The 20,943-nt window shown below is 29.4% G+C and overlaps 3 protein-coding genes across 6 annotated transcripts; 2 read left to right on the plus strand and 1 right to left on the minus strand.

Moving 5' to 3' along the window:
* Positions 1-1,951: 1,951 nt before the first annotated feature.
* On the minus strand, positions 1,952-3,562 carry Gclm (Glutamate-cysteine ligase modifier subunit). Its single transcript, XM_031990329.2, has 6 exons — positions 3,228-3,562; positions 3,060-3,122; positions 2,859-2,976; positions 2,587-2,786; positions 2,386-2,500; positions 1,952-2,316 (listed from the first exon to the last, which is right to left on the minus strand). The coding sequence occupies exons 1-6, from the start codon at positions 3,315-3,317 to the stop codon at positions 2,171-2,173; spliced, it is 732 nt and encodes a 243-aa protein (XP_031846189.1). The 5' UTR covers positions 3,318-3,562; the 3' UTR covers positions 1,952-2,170.
* A 1,425-nt stretch (positions 3,563-4,987) lies between these two features.
* LOC116432883 (transmembrane protein 14C) lies at positions 4,988-5,851 on the plus strand. The gene is made up of 3 exons (XM_031990348.2): positions 4,988-5,228; positions 5,391-5,577; positions 5,655-5,851. The coding sequence occupies exons 1-3, from the start codon at positions 5,153-5,155 to the stop codon at positions 5,713-5,715; spliced, it is 324 nt and encodes a 107-aa protein (XP_031846208.1). The 5' UTR covers positions 4,988-5,152; the 3' UTR covers positions 5,716-5,851.
* A 1,634-nt stretch (positions 5,852-7,485) lies between these two features.
* LOC116432865 (ornithine decarboxylase) lies at positions 7,486-20,177 on the plus strand. 4 transcript variants are annotated; one of them, XM_076366373.1, is made up of 11 exons: positions 7,489-7,846; positions 10,449-10,622; positions 10,741-10,978; positions 11,078-11,154; positions 11,265-11,438; positions 11,544-11,883; positions 11,965-12,179; positions 12,313-12,521; positions 12,626-14,457; positions 15,833-16,038; positions 16,182-19,136. In XM_076366373.1, exons 3-9 carry the CDS (start codon positions 10,792-10,794, stop codon positions 12,834-12,836), a joined length of 1,413 nt encoding a protein of 470 aa, XP_076222488.1. In that variant the 5' UTR covers positions 7,489-7,846; positions 10,449-10,622; positions 10,741-10,791; the 3' UTR covers positions 12,837-14,457; positions 15,833-16,038; positions 16,182-19,136. The 4 variants fall into 4 exon arrangements, with proteins under 4 accessions (XP_031846172.1, XP_076222488.1, XP_076222487.1 ...); XM_076366372.1 differs by having other exon boundaries at positions 15,833-19,136; XM_031990310.2 differs by lacking the exon at positions 7,489-7,846 and adding an exon at positions 9,233-9,471 and having other exon boundaries at positions 15,833-19,136.
* The last annotated feature ends 766 nt before the right edge of the window (positions 20,178-20,943 follow it).

Below are 20,943 nucleotides of genomic sequence, written 5' to 3' on the forward strand. Positions count from 1 at the left end.
AGGGCAGGGTTAAGAAGGGAAGAAGGACAAAAGGGGAAAAAGAGGGAAGGAGTGGCCGTCGAATGTGTTCAAGCAGAACGGTAAAACATGAACGGCAGAGAAAGAGGGAGCGAGGGAGAGAGAGAAAGAGAGGAAGAGAGAAAGAGAGAGATGGCGGAATGATGAACGCAGGAAGGTGTGCGTGCCGTGGAAAAGGAGTAAGGAAACGGAGAACGAAGGATGCGGGAGAAGGAGAGGATCGCGAAGAAGCGGAGAGGAGCGTTTACGCTATTCGTAGTCCCCCGAAGTCCCGTCCCATCGTTTCGTTGTCCTCGTGTGTGCCACGCGGTGCGGCTTAACGCAAAAGGGTCCCAGAGCGGGAGCAGAGTAACAGAACGCGCAGGAAAGGGAAAGATCCGAAGGCAGCCGATGGCAAAACGAAAAATCGGTCCGCATATATCGAGCCGGCCTGCGACGACGACGACGACGACGGCGGCGGCGGCGGCGGCGGCGGCGGCGACGAGGATGAGGAGGACGAGGACGACGACGACGACGACGACGACGACGACGGTAGTAGTGGCGGCGGCGGTGGCGGCAGCGGCGGCGACAGCGGTGGGAGACACATATAAAACGAAGGATTCCTTGTGTTCCTGCTGCCTAGTGGACTCCCAGTCGGTTACTACTAGTGATGGCTGTAACTTCTATCTACTACAAAATTTCCAATCAATAAGGGGATGATATTTAGCCTTTTATATTTGTTCTTTACATTTTTGTCAATTCCGTTTATTTTTTGAGTCGAACGTTGGAATTAAGGTTTGATTCGTGGTTAATCAGATTTTTAACAATTGAAACGATCAAATATTATATTTTATGGAAATGAGATTTTTGTTTTATAAACTGGACAGCGAGCGGTTTCATTCGGAAGATTATCTACATTACAATGTAGAATTATTAACGTATTAATAACTGTTATTCGTTTTGAAATTTTTAGATTATTGTAATTATGTTTTGGACTTTGTAAAATATGTATATACCTAATAAATCATAGACAAAAGATGTTGGACGTTGAAATCGTTATAGTGATTTTTTTTGTTAATATTAAATGAAAAATATGAAAATTTGTCTTTATATTTTTTGGGGTTTTAGTTAAAATATCACGCGGTAAACTAAGGTTTCTTGATGAAATATATGTAAATATAAATGACCTCGGTTTAATATAGATATGTCTTTTAAAATTGTCGCGATATAAGTCGTGTTGCATCTATAAAATAAAAGATACGATTAGGTTCCAAATAAAACAAACACTATTTTATTTAATTAAAACAATATATTTATTAAAACTATTAATAATTCTTGGAATACATTGTACATTAATACCAAGTAATGCTCCCAAATTTGTTCATCTTTATCACTACTGAGCATTCTTAAATGAAATTATTTTTTTTGCAACAAAATTTCCATTTTGAGTTTTCCTCTGCTACATTCTTATTTCTGTTTTGCTATTTTTTAAAAAATCTTTTAGTTTTCATTTTCATTCTTTCATGGTAGATATTTGCAAATATTTTAATGTGGACCGACACAAATATTACTCGTATTCATACATACATACAATTAATAGACGTGTATAATCGTAATTCATAAATAAATTAAATGTTTTTATTATTTCCCTCCAATAATGTAAAAATTAATAAAAAAAATTTTCAATTTGATCATTTGAATAAAATTCATCTACTTTTAAATTAACTTATAAGTAACATTTATGTAAAAAGAAAAACTTATTTTTCTCATGAAAAGTAATGATATGTAAGAATAAAAACTTTATTGAACTTGTTTAAATATTTATTTATTTTGTTTACACGACTTACACAACACTACTAAACGTATTTGTCACGTTTTTTCTATTCGTGTTCGAGGTTCGAAGTATATAAAATAAAAAATGTTATATAGGTACAATAAAATATTTACATATAAATTTTGTACATTAAATGTATTAACTGTTATAGACATTTATTGATCACATCAACAATCTTACAATAATCTTATATATACATGACTCAATTAATATCAATTATATGTATACAGTCAATATATTGTAAAATCCTGATAAGTATAAATTATGAAAGTAAACACAATTTTTATTGTAAAACTTATGCCCATCTAGTATTTTACAGTATTGTTATAAAACAATATGCTATGTTGTTGTTTTATTCATATAGACTAAGTATCCTTTTGAAGATAAAATGCCACGACACTTCACATGTATTTGATATCTGGCAACCCAATATAACTTGACATCAGCATTAAATATTTTATTTAATTCTTCTGCAGGAATAATTTCTGTAATTAGAAAAAAGATATTTAAGATACAGGTCTAAAAAACTTTATTATTAAACAAAAGCAACTTACGATCAGAATCATTGTGTGTCAACAATTGCACATCATTTTCTTTTGTGAATGACTGCAAAGCAGGTGGTACTACACAACATGTAGCCAAGCTAATTTGTACAATGTTAGGCTTCACCTATGTGATTAAAAAGAAAGACACAAAATTTATATAATATTATACATCCAATTATGCAGAAAATATAAAAATTATGAGAATCTTACTTTTGCCCATTGAAATAAGTCAATAAATATATTTGTACTAATGTCACTTAAACCAACGCTTGATAATTTACCAACTTCAACATATTCTTCTATTCCAATCCATAACTGTTTCAAAGATGATAATAGATCTTCAGAATTTTCTTTGCCTGAATAGGCAATTACTAAAGATTCAATTGCACTTGTATTCAAATAGTTGCAAACTATAAAATAATATATTGTAAAATAAATAATATAATATTATTATACAAAATAATAAATTATTATTTTTTTACCTTCATCTATACTTTCTTTCAATAAATTCACATTAGTTGAGGACATAAAAACTTTTACAGTTATTTTAACTTCCTCTCTGATAACATCTTGTAAAGTACTATCTTTCTTTCCTGTTATCTAAAAACAGAATAGATCTTCAAGCATTTTATAACATTAAGACATTTGTATTCTAAAATTAAGTAGAAAATGTTTATACGTACAGCCACTGGATTTTCACCACTAGTTTCGTTATGTTGGAGAACAATCTTTAGAGTTTCGATTAGCTGAAAATATATTTCACGAACGTCATAGTGACAGTACTTTACTATTATAGTATAGACATAACCTCCAGAAATAAAATTATTTTGGAAGGACATTCATAAACTTACCTCGTCCGTAGGATTCTGACTTGTTTTTGTTTTAGGTTCATTTAAGGAAAGTATATTTCCCGTATATATCAACACATTTTGCGACAACATAATGCAGCATGAATTTTAAAGAAAAGCACTGAAGCGTAGTACTCCGAACATGTAACGGAAAGTGATATCATAGATTCTAGTCGTGGCTGTCGTAAGATTAACTGTTTCAGATGACTTTAATCACCGATGACGGACCTGACAACGCAATTTTCCAAGTAGAGATATCAGATACTATAAATCGAAGTACGAAAGATACACATGATGTCATGGTCCTTGTAGTTTCAACTTATTAATAATTTACATAGAATTTTTTGACAGAAAAAATGTTCCATTATATTGATTTAATTTTGAATGTCAAAAATTAGAGTAATTGAAATATTCAGAATACTCTACTATTTAAAACATTTTCATTTCAAGTTTTTACATGGAACTACATGTATCGATCATTTGTCTTAGAGTTGTAGAGGAACTCAAAATAAATTTTGAAAGTAATAATAATAAAAATGAAATAATAATTGGACAGTAATCGTATGCAATCAGTGAGTAATATATGTAACGTATTTTTCTTAAGAATTTTGAACCTTTTAATACAGAACTATGTAATTCAATTACTACGTTAGAAGTTTTATATCATTTGTCGTTATCGTAAAATTTGTTTTGAGTTTCTTTGCATTAGTTATATACGTTCTAATAAGGTCTTTGCAAGTAAAAGCTGCATTCAAGGTTCACAAATTAAATTACGATCGCAGAATATCCTTGTGATAAAATTATAACACATACAATTTTTTCTAGTAATGGTATTGTAATTAAAAATTTTATTACGAATTTAAAAAAAATATTTTTAATAGGTACGTATACATAATTCACGAATTCCCCTTTGTTAAAAAAAAATTACTCTTGTTATGTAACGCAACAATTATAGTAACTGAATCCTATTCAAATTTTTCTCTAATTGTTATTTTTGTATTTGTGAAGTATACTATAATTGAGCTTTCTTCTGTTTTACATTTGTTTTAGTATATTTTAGTTTCGATAAAATCTTTAATATCAAGTTGAAAAAGTCGCAATATTTAGCATAAGACGATCTTTGTATGTTAACTTATTTTTCTATTTAATTCGAATCTTACAATTGATACTGTACTTTTTTATAAAGCTATCTTCACGTGGATACTGATTTAAGACGCATGCGTATTTGAAGTTGATTTTGTGAAAAAGTCAAAGTATCACTTTTATATAAATTTCCTGTAGTAGAGTATTATTCATATACAAGCGAAATAAAATTGTATGGGTAGTTACAGAATATTGTTACAGTTTTTTCAAATATTTTTCCGAAGTCAATTTCTACTATTATAATTAATTATTATGTTTGCAATGTAACATAATGAAAATAATTTTTTAAGTAGTATGAAATTCATGAAACTACATATATATAGTGTAATTAATTGTTTTTTATTTGTAATAAAGTATTTAATTACAATATCTCTTAATGGAAAATTAATAAAAAAAAATTATATCTGTATGATACTACACACTGAATATAGCCGCGCTTTTAAACGTTGTGACACTTTGTTTTCCTTATTTATTAGCAGGTAGAAAATGATGGGGATATATCTCAATTAAAAAATAAAAATGTTATTTAGAAATATATAGTATCGAGAAATGCAACAGTTTAAAGATTTTAATATTATGACTTTTAACAAAGTTTCATGTCTGTGAAGATAATGTAGATGCTTAGGCCTCTCTATAAAATAGGTACATCATGACGGAAAGTGTGACGTGCAAAAAATAAATCGATGTTCTGTTTATCATTTACCGTTCGGTATCTTGCATTGAAGCATTTACTCTGTAAAAACATATAGAAAGAAAATAATAAACCTATAATCCTATAATTTAAAATGCCTGTGGATATTGCTGCATACTCATATGCAGCAGCGATAGCAGTAGGTGGTGTAATCGGTTATGTAAAATCAGGTAAGTTTAATTTTGTTAATAATTTTATTATCTGTAATTAATGGAAAAGTAAATGTCATTCATGTAACTTCACCATTTATATTTTTACTTTTCAATTTTCTCTATTTTCAAAAGTAATTAACGCAAATTGCTTCCTATAATAAGTCAGTTTTTCTTTTAAAGCTTCCATTCCATCCTTGGGTGCTGGACTTCTGTTTGGAAGCATTCTGGGTTATGGAGCTTATCAAGTTTCAGAAGATCCTACTAATATCGGAGTCTTTTTAGGAGCTAGTACAACTCTTGGTGGAATGATGGGTTATCGTTATTACAACTCTGGTAAATTTATGCCAGGAATCATTGCTTTGTTTAGGTATTAATTTTTATTCACTTATTTTTTTATTATTTCATCTGTTAATGGAAATTAAAATAACATTCAATTTTTTTCAGTATCGCCATGATGTACAGAACTGTAAATAGATATTTTGTTAAAACTTCTATGAAGACATAATAAGTATGAATATTTAAATTTCATTATGATTTGGGATTAAAAACATCGATAATATTTGGATAGACTGCAAATAATAGGTATTGGTGTACATTGTTGTTTAATTTTTTACAAAAATAAATTGTATATGGGAATATAATATATTGTATTATTAAAACAAAATATACATTGAATGTTTAAAATATTATATTCAAATATAAGGTAATCCAATTAAGATTCACATATTACTAGATTCACAACTATATTATTAGATGACTTATTTCTTATTAATAGAAATGAAAATAGTAGATGTTTTATAACAAGATATGTGTTGATATTATTCAGGTAATATTACAGTTAACAGTATAGATATATAGTTTTCATTAATTTATTTTTAAAAAAATATGGTACACATCTGTATCAACATATCATCATAATAGCACTCTATCAGTTGATTTATATACTTGCAGATTTCTCCTATGTGCTTATCATTATTTATAATTATTTGTTATTCAATATCTGAAATTTATTGAAATTTTAATGATTCGTGAAATATTACTTCTTTTATATAATTTAATACTTTTTAGTTCAATAAACGTGAAATTTATATTTACATTTATAATTGAATGGCTATGTAAATATATATTACATTTCTTACAGTCCCTAAAATACTTTCTGACCAATTTAACCAAATTTTTTATAATTGCTTAGTAGGAATCTATGGGAAAGATATGCTCTAATAAAAACTGGACATTCCATTCTATTCTTGGTTATATCTTCTTACACCCTGTGATACCTCTGTTTAATACCGATGAAATAACTCTGCACAGCAATGGCACTTCTACCCTTCAATGGGAATTTTTATAGAATTTTGTGCTGAACATAAATCTGCAAATTTTCTTTATTTAAATATGTATTTCATACAAAATTCTGTAAACTCAGATGAGTAAACTGATACATACAATAATATATTTGAGTAAATTTATTTATTTTAACTAATATGTACTTAATAATATAGATTGCTGATATTTATGTACTACATAATTTGTTATTTAAAATATATATTTATATTTGTTCTTCGTTTTTTAAATTTTACATCGCATCTACTGCTTCAGTCTTATATCTTGTTGAACATATTGATTTCTTTGAGATAGTTTATTGTGTTTTGTATGTGGTCCTGATCTGTTAGAGATTTATATTTACATAATATATGATAAATGTTAATATTAAGTTACAAAGTTTTCAAATTTAGAATATGAATTACACAATTTGATTTCTCAATATTTTATTATCTCCAATATTACTTCTTTTGATTTATATAAATCTAAGCTTTTTTCAAATACAATATATATACTTTAATGATAAAATGAAAAAAAGATAAAAACACAGATGGCCTGTGATAAAAGCTTTGTTAATGATAGAGATGTAAAAGATTCAAGTAGTCCATTTTTTACTCTTATTCTTTAAACGGTAAACCACGAGGTGGCGTTCTGGAAGTGAACCTATAGCTAGAAAATGGAAACAGTTTCATCTTTTCAAAAGATAAAACTTTACTCGCCACAGCGTTATATAAATTTTATGCACTGAGTGCTTACTTTGCTGATACCATGTGTGTTTATTAAAATTACTAAGTGTAAATAAAAAATATTGATGCAACTCAGTGAAATTCTGTAATTTTATTCTGTTATATTCCTAATTTGAATCCGAGTAATCGATTCCATGCTATTAGCTTCGATTATCGAGTTCAAACCCTCGAAGTTCGAGTTACAAAATCGAATGTGCTCGTGTTGGATGCATTTGCGAATCTTCCTAAGAGCTCTTGCTCGGTGGTGTGTTCGTGGGAGGAGGTTTTACGGATTTCGCCAGATTTAACGTATTTTTCGACACGAAAAACGATTATAACGTAATCCGATCGGTGCGTTAAAATTCGCTCGTAACTTTTAAGCAGTTACGAACGAGCGAACGAATGTTTTTTCTCGACATTTTAAACGAAGAATCGGTTGCGGAAGATTTCGATAGGCATTGGTCGCCATACAAACGAAGATTCAACCTTCACCGAACGATTTGACTGATTTTTGAGATCCAGTCACCGAAAACTTTCATCATTCCGTCAATAACCGAGAGCCGACCCGCAGGGTGGCGATCATTTGATAAGGTATGTAACGTTATACGTGCACGCTCGCCCTCATCCCTCGGAACTTATGGTGTACTCGTGTCGGTGGCGTACGTCTGTCACGTGAAAATTTTCTTTCATCACTGAATCACAAAATACTGTTGTTGCACCAATGTTGCCTTCTGGGCGTAGAACAATCTTTGAGAAGATGTTAAGTAACTTTGAACCGATGAATCATAATTTTCACCATTTTCCTGTAGATACGTTTCCACATTATGCGCAATCGTCTTGTCGATTTCTTTTCGTGATCTTTGCATCATCTCCAGCGGTCTTTGATTTTATTAATATACCTTATCTGTCATATGCGACGTTAACTGGTCGAGTTGAAATTATTCATTTGATATAATACATGTTGCTACTATAGTGCTTATTTGCAAACATTTTACCATCTTCGTAATATCATGTTTGCGGAGAAGTTTGTATTTTAATTCTTCGTTATCTTGTAGTTGCTGGTTTGTACCTAACTCGGTCTGATATTTCCTGTACAAACCAGTAAAACCATAATGAATCACAGTTTTTTTTTCAAATTTCAATGTATAGGCTGAATGCTTATTTGCAAAGAATTAATATAATTGTTACTATGTTAAAAATTTTTTGTTCCATTTTGAATATTTTTAACAGTATTAGTTGAAATTTCAACATAATTTCAGTGTAACATGATTAGCATCTTTAAAATTGATTCACATATGTTTAGTAATGCATTCGGTTATCAAATATAGAAGTTAACGTAATTTATATCTATATCATTATTATTGATATGATTTTAATATAATAATTTTTAGTTGTTAGCTTAATATTACATTTGTATCGTTACTTTTCTTTTATTAATAATAAAATTTTAATATTAATGATGTAGAAATAATAAATAAAAACATATGTATAAAAATGATGTACCCATATGTGTATGTATATGATATATTTCAGCCAAAGATGTTTCCATATGTTCTTTATTTGAACGATTATGTATTACAGTTTTGAGTACTTCATATAAACTTATGTTTTCTTTTATAAAATTATGAAGAGTAGACAAGGATCCACGTGGAGACTCTATAAGAAATGTTACAATATGCATTTCTGTTCTCAAATGTGTTACACAGATGTTATCTGTAATCAGTTAAATGAGTTTGATGAATGATCATAATCAGAAAATTTCAGCAGCGTAATATAGATTAAACATGGTATTTCCATGCCCCCAATGAAGACTTGATCTCTGAGTGGCGTGTGCATTACCCCTCCATGTCCAATTGGATCTGTGTAAAACATGTATTTCTTGGTCGTCAGATAAGCTTTGTTCCATGAAGTAGACTTGGTACCACGCAAAGCCTGCCTGATAGCACTTATCTTTCTTGTATAAATAGTGGCCCAAATAGTTAGCTCAGGTTCAGTATTGTCCTGTACTCTCAGGGGACCACAACTCATCTTCGTTAAACAATTTCAATTTGAAAACAATATAATAACTCTGTAATTTTGTGTTGTATTATTGTTCTGGATAAATTATTCTAAAGATAGTTGCTCTACGAAGAATTTAATGTTATTCAATTTTTGCATTCATACTTTATTTCTGTATACGTTTTATAAAAGCTACGAGAATTACTTTTCAAAATCAGGTGAGCTTTAAACACTTGTTTTTGTCTCTTGTTATGTAAACTATATGATAGTTTATATATTTATATCTTGTTATGGAGTTTTATTCAAACTAAATTAACAAAGTTTTATAATTTATGATTATACTGGAATATATAAAATTACGTAAAATATGTTCAAATATTTCTGCAACTTCTAAAATTTAAAAGATTTGAAGTGCCTATTTTGGCTTAAACACTGCACAAAAATAATAATTTTAATAAGTATTTGCATACAATTTGTATGAATTTTTTTTAATGTAACCTTAAGATGGACGTACTTCTCAGGAAAACAATATATCGGTAAATCTGATAAAATATGATAAGATAAATTTAATGTATAAGTATAGCAAAATTTTTGGCATGTGTCGCTAGAATTTGTATGTTATCTATATACAATGGCCATGGAAAATTCAATCTTGTTCTGATCATCATAACGTGTGATCTAACAATGCTACGTAAAGTATTTAAAATAATGACATACCTTATATAAAATAATATTAGTACATATAAATTATATTTACTGACTCATTGTATCTTATATATTCTGCCAATAGCATTTCCCTATCAGTATCATATTACAAAAGTTCTCATATTAAAATTGAAGTTATTATTTTTGTATTTATAATAGCTAGTATAAGTACAAAGGTTTGTTTGATTTTATTATAATCTTATACTTTTGTTTCTGAAGTATTGGTTCAACAGGAGGTACTAGATTCATATTTATAGATCAGTCTTCTGCAAAGAAGAGTAATCTACAATTATTGAAGACTCTTATATCTCCATCATTGCGTGTTAAGTTAGCTGTGTTTAAGGAAATTAACTTATTAAATTTTGAATTCAGTGACAATGTAAATTAAATTAAATAAAATATTTGTAACATTAGTATAAAAGTATATTAAGAAATTGTTTGCTCCTTATAATATTACATAATAACATTGAAGACTAATGTTTCGTTTTAGGGTTCTATCTGCGATAGGCTGGTAGGCCAGTCTATTGGTGGGTGTGTGAATACCTGCGGCAACTGGAAGTTGGCCCTGAACGCAGAGCCCCCGTGGCTTTGCTAGCACCCCCATAGTGATCTTGTCTTAATCCGCCTCCCCACGACCCACATAATTCTCGTTGACAGCTGCCTCGTATGTGTTTAATAATTACAAAATTAAAATAATCAACTATTTTTGATAGTATTTTATTGGAAATAATATACAAACTATATTTCAGTAATATATAATTTAATATATTAAAACATTTTAGTTTGCTGCCTAGTGCCTACAGAGTATCTCTTAGAAATTTAAAACAATCAACATGAAGGTCACAAATCTGGACGAACGTATCCATGTTTTGGACGGTGCGTCAAACGTTATGAGCGTCATCAAAGATATTGCATTGAGTGGGTTGCAAGAAGAAGCTTTCTATGTACTTGATATTGGAGATATTGTTCAAAAACATCAAATCTGGAAAGAAAAACTACCACGTGTTAATCCATACTATGGTAAAATAATTATGATATATTGTGATGAAAATGTATAATGTTAAGTTCTGAAGAAAATGTAAGTTAAAATTTGATTAATTGTCTTCTTTTAAATTTTAGCCGTGAAATGCAATGATAATTTAGTTGTAATTGAAGTACTAGCTGCTCTTGGTATTGGTTTTGATTGTGCATCAAAAGTAAGTAATTAGACATTATAGTATTATTAAATATTAGTCGTAATACTGTAGGTAGTAATAGGTTATCCAAAGAGAAAGATTGAACATGTATTTGTTATAATTATTTTCAGACGGAAATTAATAAAGTATTAAGCGTTGGAGTAGACCCATCAAGAATTATATTTGCCAATCCAGCTAAGCCTGCGTCTCATATTCGCCATGCTGCTGCAGTTGGAGTTGATGTAATGACAGTGGACAATGAAAGCGAGCTACATAAAATTAAAAAGCTTCATTTAGATGCGAAGGTAATAAAATATACCTTCCTTTTTTACAATTAATATTCTACATTATTTCATGTACATAGATTTATGTACTTTTAATGCAGCTAATATATAATTCATTAATTTCAGATTGTTATTAGAATTCGTTGTGACGCAGAAGTTGCTCAGTGTCAATTGGGCATGAAATTTGGTTGTGATCCCATATATGAAGCACCTAATCTTTTGCGTCTTTCGCGTATGTTAGGACTTAATGTTGTTGGTATCAGTTTCCATGTTGGTTCTGGTTGTCAAGATCCACCAGTATTTTATCGAGCTATACGACACGCCAAATCATTGTTCGATTTGGCTACAGATCTTGGTTTCAAGCCATATCTATTAGATCTCGGCGGTGGTTATCCAGGAAATAAGGGTACCAATATTGATAAAATTGCTGATGTTATTAATAAAGCACTTGACGAGTATTTTAACAGTAAGTAATTAATATATTTAAAACGTTTTTATTTTGTTTCGTTTTTATTTTCAGTATTATTTGAAAGTTGATAATTTTCAGCTGATGCTGTTCATGTAATCGCTGAGCCTGGTCGATTTTATGTTGCCTCCGCATTTACACTTGCTACAAATATTCATAGCAAACGATCAGTGCGTGGTGAGGAAAGTTCACCAACCACAATCACGCACAATATGTATTATATCAATGATGGCGTTTATGGTTCCTTCAATTGCCTACTTTATGATCATCAGCATGTTACTCCTATACCTTTAAAGGTAGATATGTGTAATTGTTTATTATACCGTTATTTAGTATTTTTCATAAAAATCCTTTCAATAACATTTCGATATTACAATTGTAGAACAATTTATTTTTTATTAATGATTAATAACATATTGATCTTAACAGAAAGGTTATGGTAAGATGATTCCTTCAAGTATTTGGGGGCCCACTTGCGATGGTCTAGATCAAGTTGCGGAAAATATTTTATTGCATGAAATGGATCTTGGTGATTGGATAATTTTTGAAAATATGGGAGCATACACATTACCTGTTGCTTCTCCATTTAATGGATTCCCTGTACCAAAGGTTCACATCGTCGCTGAAGAAAGCATTTGGTACGATATTATATAATAATTCTATATTTTTTTTATATATGTGTAGTTGCTGAAAGCATTTTAATTATAATATTTTTTAATTGTATATGCCATATGTTTTACAGGCTTCTTTTAAAAGACGCTTTGCCTTTGACTGAAGATCATTTTGTTATTGGCAATACACCGGCTAATTTACGACTCGGTCTGGATATTGGGGGAACTGATATCAATGCATGGCGTAATCCAAACATTGAATTGACGTCGACTGAAATTTTAGCTGATACTACTAATACATCATTCATTTACGACTATGTTGAAGTTGATCCTCTGAATTAACATATTGTGAATACGGCAGATTCATTGAAATGTGCTCAGCATTTTTGCAAAGGATTATTTTTTTTAATTTTAAACGTACGATCATGACACAGCTTCGAATTAGATATTTTTCTTGAGGTTGGTACATTTATCATTGCTTATGTTATATTATTTGTTAGCTTAAAAGGAAAAAAACATACTACTTTTGATCTCCCTCTTTATTTGAAGCTTTAATATATATGAACATTACTAACAATTGGTGACATTGTTGAGGAAAGAAATTATTTATATATTTTTCTTTTCTAATTCAATATATAGAACGTGCAAATTATTTCCGTTTCTAAATGATAGTACGTTTATCTTGTTTTTAAATAGCTGAGGGATAAAGTGTATAAATTATAGTAATACACAAGTAAATCAGATTTTCCGATTACTGTTGAAAAATAATTATAAAAATATTGTAGACGATATTCTGCTGCATGACTTACTGGAGTATTTCTATAAGAGCCTTCGTTATATCTTTGTAGAAACGTAGTTTCTTATATATTCCATATAAGCTTTTATAATCATTAGGAAACTGTTTACTAAAGTTTTTCGTAAGTATTTACGATTTGCACGTTTAACATAAATATTGACGCAGTTTTTTATATAAATCATATTAGTATGAGTTAGTGGAAGGTTTAGCTACAAAAAGTAATCATTGCAATGTTTGCGAGTGTTTTTATGAACGATTCGACGTCCATGTGCTTATGGTAACAATTTCATGCGAATTTTCTAACATCTGTTTAAATGCAAATACTACTCGTATGATTTAACGAAAAGATAAAAAGTAGTAATTTTGTGAAAGGGTTTTAGTGTTGAATTATTTATACATAAAGCTATTTAAACGATTACTGTAATTTAACTCGTGGTTAGAAGAAAAAGAAGAAAAAATGTTAAAAAAGACGAAAGAAAAATTTAACTAGTAAACAATGAAGATGACGTACGTGTCCAACTTCTGGTGAAAGAAAACAAATATTTCTACTCTCCTGAAATTTGTTTATTTTAAATATCAATAAAACGGATCATGAACTCTGTAGGATTGCTAGGAACTTTAGGGCATTGAGGCAGCTGTCACAGAAAAGGAAGATAATTAGTTTCTTAATTAATTATTACTCTTATTGTATTATATGTCGACTATTATTATTGTTAATTAATTATTATTAACGTTTGAATACATGTAATGAAATATACAAGAGCTATAAAATTACTTTCATTTCCTATCTCTCTTTGTTTACAGGAATCTATATACTATTCGGTAATTTTCGATAATTCAATTTATCTGATTACTAATTTAAACGTAACGTATCATATGACGTAAAAGTAAAAAATAAAGGCGGTAGCGTGCAATAACACGTTAATAAATTCAAGTTCATTGATTTAAAAATTTCAAGATTTGAACGTTATCGTAAAACGTATTGAAATTACAAATCTCAAGTAGTGAATTATATACATTCTCGTGTTACGTATCACCTGAAAGATATGCTCTGATTACCAACTCTATATTGAAGAATCTCGTTATCAAAGTCAATACAGAAGTCCTCACATCTGGCTCCTAAGAACATCGACACGTGGGCAATTGATATTCGTTTTTATGATCAAGGTTTTGGTATTACATGATTGATCAATTTTAAACTGTATATGGCTTTGGTGCTTTACAAACAATATTGGATAAACAAACGTATGATGTAAATTTTTTAACATCCAATGATCCAATACGTGGTTTAAATTCTGTATAATGAGAACGTACTAATTATGCGCAAGTGCTGAAGCTTTCGTGAGTGATTTTAGTTTCGTTAATGATGATTACTTTAATGAAACAAGTAAGAAATAATAGTACAATTAAAATCAAAACATTTTCAATTAAAAACATTTTGACGCACTAATGCATGTGAGCGTCAAATAAATAATGCAAATTTTCAAAGAATTTGAGTTCATTTTGCATTTTGTAAAAAGGACATTACTAAAGAGCATCTTATTTATGCATAAACTTATGTAATTTCAAATACCTTAATTAGCTATTTATATGTAATTCTAACAAAGCTCAAAAGCTTGTAACAGCAGTATTTTCTAGACTTACCACTAGAGGCTTTTGGGCTTGGTAATTTTTTTGGAATTAACTAAATTGATATTCCATTAATTTACTTAATATTTCAATAAATTTTCTGTATTTTTAAAAATATCTGTATGTAGTTATAATGAAACAAAAATTTACTGGTAAGTGCACATTTTTCATGCTTATGTATAACGTTTTAAAAAATAATACGAGACACACCATCTATTTTCATCCCTGTTATCTTTATATCAAATAAATAACTTAACATGTTCAATCACTTTAAAAGTTAAAGTGGTTTTTCCTATACATATAATACAAATTTTAACGATTGAATATACATGTGATAATATCTGAAGATAAACATTTAATTTTATATATGACGTTGTTTTCATAATCCCATCTGGTAAAACAAAATATCAATCAACTTGCTGAAGTTTACACTCCAAAATGATCTTTGGAAAAATGCGGGCAATGTCATGAAATTTTGAAGAAACTTGAAATTTATAACGACTTCAGGTGAATGCGAGCAAGAAACTGCGCGATCATAGTACTTACCAGATGTTCCTCTTAGCTAGATGCGTTTTAATCATTCAAAGACATTGAAAATATGGAAAAGATTATTATTATGAAAGTTATTTAGTAATGTGCGATGTAAATAGTTTCTTTTTTGTAAGCGATCATTTAATTACAGTGCTGGAAACTTTCAATTTTACTAATAAATTTATTAACTTAACACTATGAATAGTAGTCGTGGATAATAGAATAACTTCGGACAACTATTTCTTGTTTGGATTATTTACTAATTGTTCTAAAGTGCTCAGGGAAGATTAAGTACTTTTCTACTAAATCTAAAATCCGATTTAATAACTCTTGATCATAAAAATTTGATTCCTTCTGATATTTGCTTATTTTATCTTTACAGGGATAAATCTGCCGAGCTGCTAAAACTTAAAAAACTAATAAATTGATAAACTAATTTGGAGAAAAAAAATAATTTCTTGCCCCTAAATTCGGAGAAATGAATTATTATCGAAAAATCGCTAATTTAATACACCCCACAATCGGGGTATTTATCAACTGATCAACTCTTTACTCACGATATTGTTAAAATTAACCAATTACAGTTTGGTAAGAAGGATAGATTTTTAAAATAACTAATCTGGTATGAGTATTTTAAATGTATTCACATAGCTGTGAGCTATTTAATGGTTGATTTTATTGTTGGTAAAATTTTCGAATTTCTGCTACAATATCTAATATATTGTCTCTAGGATTATTGGACATTTTTGATGATTAGTTTTTAATGAAGAAGTGCAACACTTCTTAAAATAAAAAGAAACAGTTGGGAGACATGCGTTGGGTGACATGAAGTATACATGTACTCAAAATGTCTATTTAGTGATAAAAAGATTGTCCCAAGGTCAATGTAGAGGTTATTTCAAGGTTATCGTCGTCATTTGTCCTATGAACACTAGCGTTATATTGTGCGATATTTTAGTCAATGCCAAAATGAGTTCAACGACCTATGACTTCATGACCTTAGAATGACATTAGAAATAGGAAGTAAGTTTAAATTTGAACAATACTTAGAATTGAATTCAAATCATGAAATTTCGGCCATTTTCGTCAATACATCGCAAGCATATTTGGATCATCACAGCATTTCGGTAAATTTGGTAGATACTTTAAAGTATTTTCAGGACTTAAAGGATTAGCTGCAGGATACGTATCGATACAATTATAATTATGCAAAAGTGACTTTTACACTACACGATTTTAAAACGCGTTGTTGAATTCCGAGAAAAGTTTGTCAGTACTAACACGGTCTATAATGAAATATCGTCATAATTTAATCCGAAAGTATTATATTTTAATCTGGCAATAAGTGCTTCTGTTTGAAAATAGTGTTAATAAGTGTGTTAATCAGAGGTATCACGTTGCTGAGGTAAATGCGTAATTCCATTCTCCATAAAAAGATAGATTTGTGGTGAGATAATTTATGAGTGTGGAACTAATCCACTATAAGCTTTGCTCACTCTTCGCGTAATTATATAGTTCGCAAGCTTGAAAGATAGCTCTTGCTCACGAAAGCCCTACTCGGATAAGGCCGCACTGCACAGCGTAGGCAAAGGTATTGCATTAATGTATAGTGAAAGTCAATCCATTTTTACAAGAAACACTAGGTTTGTATGCATGAAGGTTTCCAACTCGTGTAAATACGTCCTTCATATCACAGGGAATAAAAAATTATAAAGCAGTTTCGAGAAACCGGTAACGTAAACGTTAAAAGACGCAATAGCATCGAACTTCTGTCTGATAACGCGATAAGTAATTTGAAAACGTCGTATTAATTAAATCATTCTACGCATTTTATAATTAGATCAAGTTTGATTTTATCACTGAAATTTATATTTAAACCAAAATATTTTGATTTATAAATCTATCAAAGTTAAATAATTCGCATTATATTCTGCTGTTTTTCTCTGGCTCATTTTCATCATTTTAATCAAATTCAGTAAAAAGCTACAGTTTTATTTTGGATGATTATTTATTCAATTTCGTACGTAACTAACGTATATAATATTCAATATGGTTAAAGGAAAGAGATAAATAAAAGCTATTTTTTATGAACGTACTACTATTAAAACGTCTACTATTGCTAATTTATTTACTTTACTAATTTATGAACGTCTACTATTAAAAATATTTCACTTTTTCAAAATAATGTTATTGTATGCGACTTTTATATTGCAGCTGGGCAGCATGTTACTTAAGATTTATAAAAACAATATTAGCTGTAAGTTTTAGTTGTCTATTGCTAATTGGTGCCTTCAATTTCATTTTATCATATTTTTATCTGTATGAAGAAGGTAAAACGTAAATATGGTTCAATACAGAAAATCTGTAACATTAGACTATATTAAGCAGAAAATTACTACAGTATATACTTGGTGGTACTTTCAGAAAGTATTATTAAGTCACTGAATTCTTCTTTTCATCATTTATAAAATAATAGAAAAAAATATTATATGACATTTAAAAAGATATTTTATGACTCTAAAGTCTTTTAAAATAATTTTAAGAATTATTTCTTTTTTAGCGTGTTGCGTGTTTTATAGAATAACGTTTTAAATGTTCTAAACATTTGCATGTATCTTACATACTTACGCGTTTTTCTCAATTTCTTACAATTGGTATAACATTGTAATATATATTGCTTTTAGTATTTTACAGAAATAGAGGACGATACGATAATTAAATTATCCAACATTTTCAACTGAAAAATAAAAAAAATTAGAAATCCGTTTTACCAAAAATTGGCGCTAACAACATCATTTTGTGTCTTTTTGTACATAAATTGAAATTTCAACTTTAAAATAACAAAAGTAACAATACACAAGTCTGAAAGGGTTGATCGATGGGGGCTTTTTCAAGTGCTTTGGCATGCATGCCGTTTGTAATTGCATGGATTTTTAAAAATTATTCTTAATTACTATTTTCTGTCAAACGCGCAGTACAGGATAGATCACTTTGTTCAGAGAGTTTCGCAACTCATAGGATAATACTGACGTCTTAAGAAACATCTGATTTTAATGGCCTGTATTAGAACAGGGATTTGGAATAGTGAATTATGTAATTATGTATATTTAAGCAAACTTAGTCTCGGTGAGCTTCATTTTTACAATACTTCAAAGTTTGGAGACTAGATATTTCACTAAGTTCATGGACATTTATGGTGCAATTTATTCTATTACTGCTAGAAAAGTGGATGTCCATTCATTTAGACCTTGAACATTTGAAGTTTAAAAATAGATAATTGTGATACATATTCGTGTAATTGCGCCAATCAAAATCAACGTAAAGGTTTACTAAATAATGTTTATAAAACTCAAAAAAATGCAATAGTGCGCTAAATTGTCACGTTCCGTAAACCTAGTTAAAAATCAATTAATACGTTGACTGTCATGACAGTAACCGATGACCGTAGCTTCCAAATTACAAGGAAATAATTATAACTTGTAAGACGTCGATGTTGAGTAAGCATGAATAACATAGTTCAGTAGCATAAATAACTACATAATAGTATAACGTAAGAATCGTGACACCAAATCATTTTTATTTTTATCTCCATTAGGAAAAGAATAAGGGATACATGAAATACTGATGTTTTTAGTAGCAGGCAACGTGTTAAATTACAAATAAATTTATTTCGCCATGCATTATGATTTCTTGCGTTAGACTACTACTTTATTTACTAAAAAATGTTTGAAATAGGTAATACAAACTTAAAATACAAGATTAAAATATATCATTCTGTACCTCAAAACATTATTCTGCTTACTTTCTAGAAAAGATGATGTTCATTTATTTAGTTCTTGGAAATTGTAGATTTAAAAATAGACAATTAGGATACATATTCGTGTGATTGCATCGATCAAACCCGACTTAAACATTTACGAATACATTTAAAAATGCTGACGTCCTTTCATGGCAATCAATGTGTTAAAGATTTTATTCAAAAACAGATGTACAGAGATAGTTTTCAGAATGAATTTATCAGTTATTAAATGTGTCCTATGACTTCAGATGATATTCGAAAAATGTGGAAAAATTTCTACGTTGCGCCTATTACTTGAAGTATACCATTATCAAGTATCGATATGTTCTAAATTAAAATGAGATCTCGGTGGAGCTACACGGGTTTCCCTAATTCCACTATCTATAGCGATTTATCTGCGACAATTTTCAAAGTCGATAAGTACAGAATTAATATTCTTCTTTTCTTCGTTGATTTAGATATAAAATCATTCTTGACGCAAGTGATCCGCACGTAACCAGTAGCTATAAATAAAAATTCTTACCACGAGTTTCATATATTTATAAATATCCACGGAGATGAATAAGTTCTGAGAGTTTCCTGCCAGGTAGACAGATCAATCAAGATTTGACGTACGAAATAAAGCCGTGTTCTTATGAAACAATTATTGAGAGATTTATCACAATTTATATATAAAAGTGTGGGTATTGAAAAGATGTCGAGATATAATCATAATTTAATCATTTATCGTACTTTTAATGAGGAAACAACTTGAATGATTATAGATCAGATTGAAATGTTGATTATGCAAGGTTTTGGGAAATTTACTGTTTAATATGTATTATTAGTAGCGCACCGTTCAACCGTCTTGGTTATATAACAATTATTGATCATTTGTTATATTATGTTGATTGTTATTATATTTTAAATACATATTGTTATAGTATTACGGCCGACTATAAATATTTTCAGGGCAATTACTGTTAGACATAACGCCATTGTCCTTGTGTTTTAAGGGATTACGTACACTAGGTAGACCACAGTCGATTTTTTAAATACAGGTTTACATGAAAGCGTGTGTGCACTATTTTTCAAACGTTTTTTGTATGAACTTTATTGCACAATTTGTAAAAGTAACGACTCTGCATAAGTAAAAACAGAGTCACTTTTAATATTTTCACAGGAAAATGATAGAAATAGGATTAGCATTATTTAGTTACTAATTTTAAGAACTGTGAAATAAGATACTGACAATAAATAATTTGCTGTCAGTTTTGAATTGATATCACGTACCAGTAAAATAATTAAATAATCATTTTAGATACGATTAATTAATATTCTACTTGAAGATTCATGTTTAGAAACATATAGAAAATATTAAAATTTAATTTTCATAAATTAATTGAAAGTTATTTACGATTAAAAAACTCCTTGACAATGGCAACCCAACCAACATGGATGTACGTTGAGTAAGTTGTCGAGGCGTTCGACATTGACTTGTAAGCCTGTGATCGCGTATCAAACGAAATAATACACGTTTACCTCAGTGGTGTCATCTATGATCGTAACGAGCGTAACATTTTTTAAAAACTCATAGTTATAATAATCTTCAAACACGTGACTTTTAATATTGCTTTGAAATTATTATTATGACTTCTTAATGTAAATTATTAGAGTGATACAGCCTTTGTTTAACGAATGTTTTTTGGTGATTT

Source organism: Nomia melanderi, chromosome 3, assembly GCF_051020985.1.
Source record: "Nomia melanderi isolate GNS246 chromosome 3, iyNomMela1, whole genome shotgun sequence".
In the NCBI taxonomy this organism is placed as follows: Eukaryota; Metazoa; Arthropoda; class Insecta; order Hymenoptera; family Halictidae; genus Nomia; species Nomia melanderi.

Bases quoted from the DNA above. Each gene is read 5' to 3' on its own strand.
- LOC116432883 (XM_031990348.2), top strand. From the start codon at position 5,153: ATGCCTGTGGATATTGCTGCATACTCATATGCAGCAGCGATAGCAGTA. The intron at 5,229-5,390 runs GTAAGTTTAATT...TTTCTTTTAAAG, and splicing joins AATCGGTTATGTAAAATCAG to CTTCCATTCCATCCTTGGGT. The intron at 5,578-5,654 runs GTATTAATTTTT...AATTTTTTTCAG, and splicing joins GGAATCATTGCTTTGTTTAG to TATCGCCATGATGTACAGAA.
- LOC116432865 (XM_076366372.1), top strand. From the start codon at position 10,792: ATGAAGGTCACAAATCTGGACGAACGTATCCATGTTTTGGACGGTGCG. The intron at 10,979-11,077 runs GTAAAATAATTA...TTTAAATTTTAG, and splicing joins ACGTGTTAATCCATACTATG to CCGTGAAATGCAATGATAAT. The intron at 12,180-12,312 runs GTAGATATGTGT...TGATCTTAACAG, and splicing joins TTACTCCTATACCTTTAAAG to AAAGGTTATGGTAAGATGAT.
- Gclm (XM_031990329.2), bottom strand. From the start codon at position 3,317: ATGTTGTCGCAAAATGTGTTGATATATACGGGAAATATACTTTCCTTA. The intron at 3,123-3,227 runs GTAAGTTTATGA...ATATATTTTCAG, and splicing joins GTCAGAATCCTACGGACGAG to CTAATCGAAACTCTAAAGAT. The intron at 2,317-2,385 runs GTAAGTTGCTTT...TTCTAATTACAG, and splicing joins GACACACAATGATTCTGATC to AAATTATTCCTGCAGAAGAA.